This window comes from Otolemur garnettii, unplaced genomic scaffold, assembly GCF_000181295.1.
Source record: "Otolemur garnettii isolate 467f Iridium unplaced genomic scaffold, OtoGar3 scaffold00025, whole genome shotgun sequence".
Taxonomy (NCBI): domain Eukaryota; kingdom Metazoa; phylum Chordata; class Mammalia; order Primates; family Galagidae; genus Otolemur; species Otolemur garnettii.
Window position 1 is genome coordinate 16,242,227 of NW_003852420.1, and position 8,233 is coordinate 16,250,459.

The 8,233-nt window shown below is 48.5% G+C and overlaps 1 protein-coding gene across 1 annotated transcript in view; it reads right to left on the reverse strand.

Annotated features, from left to right (window-relative positions):
- Positions 1-8,233, reverse strand: part of AHCY (adenosylhomocysteinase) — a 21,477-nt gene that overhangs the window by 9,517 nt on the left and 3,727 nt on the right. The window contains exons 2-4 of the mRNA XM_012804089.2: positions 4,465-4,655; positions 2,544-2,619; positions 650-832 (exon numbers count right to left, since the gene is read on the reverse strand). Coding sequence (XP_012659543.1) covers positions 650-832; positions 2,544-2,619; positions 4,465-4,655 — 450 coding nt within the window. The remainder of the gene's footprint in view (positions 1-649; positions 833-2,543; positions 2,620-4,464; positions 4,656-8,233) is intronic.

Sequence of the window (8,233 nt, forward strand, 5' to 3'; positions counted from 1 at the left end):
CAAACTGGTTAACATAGCCTTCATGTCATTTTCTTAGTTATTATTTTAAAACATTCACATTCTACTCTTAGAAAGATTCACTTGTACCCTTGTAAGATAAACCTCAAAAGTGATCCCTCCAATCCCCCTCCCTCACCTGGTCTCCTTGCCACAACCCACACTCCACACAGCAGCCAGCAGCCACTTTTAACATGCATATTCTCTATCTTCTCAAAACTCTCTAATTATTTCCCTTTGCTCTAGGCCTATCAGGTCCTCACACATCTGGCCTCCACTAAAGCTCCAACTACATTCTATAATACTTCCCAGTGAAGGCTCCCTTTGTTTATTGCTGCCATGTTAGCTTCCCTTCTGTTTCCTGATTACTTCACATTTTCCTGCCTTAAGGCTTCTGCACTCCCTGCACTCCCTCCTCCCACAACTCTCCTTCTCTTCTTGCTTTTAACAAAGCTGGCTCCTTCCCATCTGTTCTCAGCCCTGGCCCCCCTCAGGCGCCCTAGCCTCACACCATCAGAAGTTAGGAGCCCAGGCCCCAACATGCCTGCCAGAGCTTGCTACCCTCCCATCTTCTACAGCTGTGCTGCCAAGGCACTGGGAGTCCTATCAGGCCTGCTGCCTACAGATGGGCAAGCAGTCCCCATTCCTCAGCCAGCCCCCAGCCCATCTGTTCCACCCTGCTCACCCGACAGGAGCTGTGGGTACTTGGTGTGGATAAGGTTGGTAAGGTCACCACCATCGTCTAAAACCATGTTGAGAGGCCCATCCTTGAAGTACAACGTCTGCTCAATGCACCACAGGTATTCCTCGTCTGTCTCACCCTTCCAGGCATACACTGGAAAATAAGTGGCATATCAGGGCTGGGCCTTCCCCATGAGTACCTGCTCCAGAGAACTCTGGCAAAGCCATTATCGTCTCCCTCCCAACTCTCAGCCCCAGCCACCTCCAGCCCCTCTAAGGATTCAGCAGTGGTAAGAAGAGAACTTGGAACCAGAGAGATCTGAGTTCAACTTCAGTCTCTGCCACTTCCAGTTATGTGACCTTTGGGTAAATCACTTCACTTCCCTGAGCCTGTTCTCTCCTCTAGAAATGAGGCTCACAACAGTATGGATTAAGTGAGATACTAGCCCCACGTAGCCCCCCAGATATAGGTGTCAAGAAAAGATTATTTCCTTTCCTATCCCCTTCTACTGGGACCCTAATGATTGGGGCATCAACCCACAGTGACTAGGGCTCTCACCCACAATGCCTACAGCCACTGTGGGTCCTACAATGTCTCCTCCTCAGAGGAATCCACAAGGCAGGATCCAGAGTTTGTTTTGCACTGAAAGCGCTTGAGTGCCAAGCAGCCGCCTCTGTGGTCTCAGACAAAGTAGGGTAAAAAAATTACTAATAGTAGCTACCATGAATGGGGCACTTTCTCTGTGCCAGACATTACTGCTTCATGTCCCATATAATTTTTTCACATAGAAACCCTGTGAGGTAGGCAATACCATCATTGCCCGCTAAGGACACCCAGAAAGGGCCTAAGATGCACTGGGATGGGTCACTTGGGATGGCATTCCAGAGTAGGCACCAGAACTAAGGGCTACTGCTTGCCAGCCTATGCTCCTCCCTTCATATGGTATGGCTGGGACACAGGTGTGAGGCTCCCAGGAGCCTCCTGTGAGCAAACTACACCAGCCGGCTCGGCGCCTATGGCTCAACCGGCTAAGGCGCCAGCCACGTACACCTAAGGTGGCGGGTTCGAATCCCCAGCCCGGACCCGCCAAACAACAATGACGGCTGCAACCAAAAAATAGCTGGGCGTTGTGGCGGGCGCCTGTGGTCCCAGCTACTTGGGAGGTGGAGGCAGGAGACTCGCTTGAGCCCAGGAGTTGGAGGTTGCTGTGAGCTGTAATGCCACGGCACTCTACCCAGGGGGACAGCTTGAGGCTCTGTCTCAAAAAAAAAAAAAAAAAAACTACACCAGCCAAGCAAGGCTGGCTGTTCCTCTACCCAATTGGAGCAGATAATGGTTTTAAAAACAAAGCTTTTCCCAGAAGAGGGCCATGAAGCCCAGCCAAGGCTGAGCAGTGGGGACTGGGCCCATCTAGCCTGTGGAGAAGTTCTCCCCCTCCACCCATGAATGCTTAGAAGGAATCTTGAATGTCTTTTTCATTATCTTTTATTTTTCTTGAGAGAGCCTCACTTTATTGCCCTGGGTAGAGTGCTACGGCATCACAGCTCACAGCAACCTCAAATTCTTAGGCTTAAGTGATCCTCTTGCCTCAGCCTCCCAAGTAGCTGCAACTATAGATGCCCACCACAACACCCAGCTATTTTTTTTTTTAGAGACGGTCTCACTCTTGCTCAGGTGGTCTCAAACTCATGAGCTCAAGCAATTCACATGCCTAGGCCTCCCACAGTGCTAGGATCACAGGATTGAGCCACCACACCCAGCCTGAATGTCCCTTTTTGTTTTTTAAGACAGAATATCATCAAACTGTTGCCCAGGCAGAACCCCATCACATATCCCATATGGCCCAACAACAAGCAGGACTCACCTGGAATGCCCGCCTTGGCAATGGCAGCTGCTGCATGGTCCTGGGTGGAGAAGATGTTGCAGCTAGACCACTGTACCTAGAAAAGCCAGCAAAACAGGACTATTGTTACTGACAGCTTGGAAAGACCAGGGTCACTGCGCAGGGATAGGAGAAATCCCTTGGGATAAAGGGATCAAGTTCCAGCCAGCTCTAGGACCACAGGCTGGGGATTTAGGATGAGTGGATAGGAGCTAAAGCAGTGGCAAAATCCTTCACTCTGGTGCTGTGCAGAAGGAAAAGGATAAAGCAAGAAGAAAAATGAAGAAGCTGTTAAAGAATAGTCCAGAGGAGAACTATAATGTTAGCAGCAGGCCTGTCAGGAAGCTGTCAAATCCAAGGTATATTCTGAAGGGTGAGCTGTCAGGATTTGCTGAGGGATTAGTCTTCCAGGTGAGAAGTAAAGAACGCGGCTCGGTGCCTATAGCTCAACCGGCTAAGGCGCCAGCCACGTACACCTAAGGTGGCGGGTTCGAATCCCCAGCCCGGACCCGCCAAACAACAATGACGGTTGCAACCAAAAAATGGCCGGGCGTTGTGGCGGGCGCCTGTGGTCCCAGCTACTTGGGAGGCGGAGGCAGGAGACTCGCTTGAGCCCAGGCATTGGAGGTTGCTGTGACCTGTGATGCCACAGCCCTCTATCCAGGGGGGACAGCTTGAGGTTCTGTCTCCAAAAAAAAAGAGAAGTAAAGAATGCAAGGGTAACCATGAAGTTTTGGGGGTTTTTTTGTTTGTTTGTTTGTTTGTTTTCACAGAGTCTCAGTCTGTTGCTCCAGGATAGAGTGCTATGGCCTCAGCCTAGCTCAAATTCTTGGCTCAAGCCATCCTCCTGCCTCAGCCTCCCAAGTAGCTGGGACAGGCACTTGATACAATGTCCAGCTAAGTTTTTGTTTTAGTAAAAATGGGGTCTCACTTTCTCGGGCTGGTCTCAAACTCATGAGCTCAAGGGACCCACTTGTCTCGGCCTCCCAGAATGCTAGGATTACAAGTGTGAGCCACTATAGCCTGCCACCTCCAGGTTCTTGAAACAAGCGAACCTGAAAGGTAGGAGTTTCCATTTACTCACATGGGGAAGGCATTGGGAAGAGGAGAGGGCAGAAAATCATAACTTTGTTTAGATGTGTTCAGCTTGAGATGTATATTAGACCGCCAAGTAGAGATGACACATCAGTAGTTAGGTATGCAAGTCTGGACTTCCAGGGAGAAGACCAGGCTAGTATATACATTTGGAAGTCATTACCGTATAGATAGTATTTAAGGCCATAAAATCAGATCACCAAGAGAGTAAATGTTTTAAAGAAAGAACTCCTAGGATCCAGTCGTGCAATACCATGGTTTGGGCTCCAGTGCCCTGCCCCACTTTAAGAAACCATGTAGCTCCTTGACTCCCTGACATCAAGGAAGTCTTGATCTACCCAGGGCAAAAAAGTGAGACTGTCTCAAGAGAAGAGCCGTCTTGGAAGAGCTGTCAATCATTGGCACACAGGAACGAGGCTAAACCAATCAGAGCATGCCAATCCTTCTAGCAGCCATGATTGGTTCAGAACAGGCACATGACCCTAGGACGGCCAATAAGTACCAGTCCTTGAATGACTAACTGCGACAGTTGGAATTAAGTGTTTACTCCTAGAGCTCCTAGTCAGGAGCACGTACTGGGACCGGTCAGAAAACGCCTTTCCAGTCAGGGAGAAAATCTGTGGAAGAACATACAACAAAGGGCAGAGGCACTGAGAGACGGAGAGGAAACCCCAGTGAGGAGGAACCGTGCTTGGCCTGAGGTAGGCGCCACACCTGGACTTCTCCCCACTGCCCCCAGCTGTCCTCTTCCCTGGTGGAACCAAGACAGGACAGGGGACAGGCTGGGTCACACAGCAGTGGGCCTCACCTCAGCACCCAGGGCGATGAGGGTCTCGATGAGGACGGCCGTCTCCACAGTCATGTGCAGGCAGCCTGCGATGCGGGCGCCCTTCAGGGGCTTGGAGGCCGAGTACATCTCCCTCATGCGCATCAGGCCCGGCATCTCGTTCTCCGCAAGGTCCATGGCCTTGCGTCCCCAGTCCGCCAGGCTGATGTCAGCTAGGAGGGAAAAGGAGGGGGAAGCTCCATGAGTCTGCTGCCTCGCCTCACACGCCAAGAAGCAAAGTCACCACGTGTAGATCCTGACAGGGCTTTTCCTCCTTCAACAAGTATTGATGGGGCCAGGGTAGTCAAGTCAGACCCCGTCCCTGCCTAACTGTGGCTTGCTACCTTGTGGGAGAACACATTTAACCAATCACACATGGACATGAAAACTACAACTCAGAGAGGCGTGTCTTTGAAAAATAACTATCAGATGGTACCTCCCACTGCCCTTCCTTTCTGCTGATACCTACCAACCTTTATGTCACTCTGTATTCCCTAAAGATTTTAGCTAAGTCATCACTCTTAAGAGATTCAACAGTCATAAACATGTGTATGATCTAACTTCTTGGACTTGACACAGTTCCTTGATCTTGAAGATGTGAAAATGCTTCTTCCCCACTCCTGATGTTTCTTTCCACACAGAGGGAACTCATCAGTATAATGCCCTAGGGGAGGCAGAGTGGGCTCTAATTAGTAAATTTGAGAGGAACAAACTAGACATGCTCAGTTCCGCTCTCCCTTCTTTTTGCAAGCAGTCACTTACTTGCCCAACGGCAATAAGTTGGTATTCACTCCTCTCCCACATAAAGAGACCTACCTAGCCCACTTTGTCTGAAACTGGTAGGTTAACTGCTGAATTTGGGGGGTTCAGTTAGCAGGGTCATTTGATTTTCATGCTAAACTAACCTAGATCCTTCAGCTTTTTTCTTTTCTTTTTTTTTTTTCAGACAGTGCCTCAAGCTGTCCCCCTGGGTAGAGTGCCATGGCATCACAGCTCAGAGCAACCTCTAACTCCTGGGCTCAAGTGATTCTCCTGCCTCTGCCTTCCAAGTAGCTGGGACTATAGGCGCTCACCACACGCCCAGCTATTTTTTGGTTGCAGCCGTCATTGTTGTTTGGCGGGCCTGGGCTGGATTCGAACCCACCAGCTCAGGTGTATATGGCTGGCACCTTAACCATTTGAGCCACAGGCACTGAGCCAGCTTTATTCTTTTTTGAAGATAGTCTCACTCTGTTGCCAGGGTTAGAGTAGCATCATAGCTCACAGCAACCTCAAACTCCTGGGTTGAAATGATCATTCTGCCTCAGTGTCTTGAGTAGCTGATACTACAGTCACAGTCACCTGTCACGATGTCTGGCCAGATGGGGTCTCACACATCTGAGCTCAAGCAATCCACCCTCCCAGAGTAGTAGGATTGCAGGCATGAGCACCACACCCAACCTCTCCTGGAAACCTAGATTCAATAGGTCTAAGATGGGGCCTGGGACTCCTGGTGATTTTTATTGTTAGGGACGCTTAGATCCTGCCAATCACCCAAGGAGGTAGAGAATAGAGGGAAAGAGAGAAAGGACTCCGCAGAGAATTTAATAATTATAAAACTAAGTCTGCTTCCTAAAGTGCATCTAACAATTTTCAGAAATGAAATACACATTCCCCATGGAAGGTACTGCCCCTAATGCACCTCAACACAGCCTTTTCCTCATAACCACCACCCTCCACTGTAACCCTGCTAACTTCTACAATAATAGCTCTACCCTGGAAATCTGGATTCCAAGGAACCAACTCTGGCCATGTCCCACCTTTCCAATTCTCTCTCCAGAGCCCCAATTCCAACAAGGCTGTGGCCTGTCAGGTCAAAACCACTAATCCATTAATCCTACCAATTTCCACTCACCCCTCTGCCCTCATTCCCTTTGAGAAGTCAAAGGGGAAACTCTACCCCAGTTAAATCCAACCCTCCACTGCACTTAAGCCATAGAACCCTGCAGGAAAATCACAACCCCACCAAGAAGTCTCATTTATTATGACCATAAATCTCAAGAACGCATAGCACATTGCAGCAATCCTGTTATATCTTCCTAGTAAATTTACTCTACTTTTTCTACTGTCTCCAAACTTCTAACACCTTTCCCTATTGACTGACAACTTTGCTTCATAATTCATTGAGAAGAATTCAGAACTATGCCACCTTTCCTCTATGGAATCCACTAGTCTTCCTCATCTGTAGCTACAGATGAGGTATTCTTTTCTGTGAAAATAGATGCGTTGTCCCTGCTTTTGGGGGGCCAACTCCCTACCCTCTCACATCAAAGACTTCACTATTCCACTGAAACTGCTCTTCTCAAGGTGTTAGGAGACTAGCCTGATCCCCACCTCTGATAACCTATGTTCATGTTTCTCTCAGCAGCATGGACCCCACTAATTAGTTTTCTTCCTGAAACCCTTTCTTAGCATCTATGGCTCTGTCCTGTGCTTTTCCATGTCTACCTTCCTGGTTGCTCTTTATCTACATAACAGACTCTAATGCCTGGGAACCCTCAAGGCTCCATCATCTCCCTCTTCTTACTAGATGAGCTCATCCAGTCTTATGGCTATTTAAATACCTTCTCTCCAGCCAAGACACCCACATACTTATCTGCAGCCCAAATTTCCCCTGGAAAATTAACTGGAGACTCATAAATCCAACTGCTTACTCAGTATCTCTACTTGGATGTCCAATGAATCTATTAATCTATTATGTGTCAAGGTTGAGCTCCCATGACTTCTGGCCCTGCGCTGACATTACTCCCCTACTCCTCCCATTTTAGGAAAAGAAACCACCATACAACCAGCTACTCTGGCCAAAAAAACTTGTGTATTCATTTCTTGATTCTTCTTTTCTCCCTTTCACTTCTACCAACAGTTTTTCTTCACATCCCAAACATACATGCAATCCAACTGCATCTCGCCACCCTCACGTAAACTGCCACTTCTCAGTCAGACACTGACAAAGCCATATAACATTTTACCCCCCAGCAGCCAGACAGGGGTAAGCTTTAAAAAATTATAATTTTTGGCTCGGCTCCTGGAGCACAGGTTATGGCACTAGCCACGTACACCAAGGCTGGCACGTCCGAACACAGTCTGGGCTAAACAATGACAACCACACAAAAACTACAGGTGTTGTGGCGGGTGCCTGTAGTCCCAGCTACTCGGGAGGCTGAGGCAGGAGAATCGCTTAAGCCCAAGAGTTTGAGGTTGCTGTGAGCTGTGAGGCCGCAGCACTCTAACAAGGGCAACATAGTGGGAGTCTGTCTCAAAAAAACAAAAACATCATAGTTTTACCACTTCCACTTTGTCTATCAATACTAAAGTAAATAAACATAACAAACCACCAGTGGGGCTTGGTAACCCATAAATAAAATCCTGCTCCTCACCTGCCCTTCAGGGCCACACCTCACTGGCTACTCAGCACACAGACCTATCTCTGTGCAAGGTAAATTCATTCCCAACTCAGCTCTAACCTGAGCAGTTCTCAGCCTGGAAGGCTCCTTCCAAGTACCCAATACAGTATAGCACACAATAGATGCTCAAAAAAAACCCCTGAAAAAAGGAAAGAACTTGGTATATTCCTGGTAAAGGAACAGAGAGTATGCCAGGATAATTCAAAAAGAAGGAGTAAGAGGAGTCAGGATTTTACTCCCAGCAAGTGGGAAGCCTACAGAATTTTAGGGGGGTATCATTCAAAGATCAGATCTGTCGGCTCGGCGCC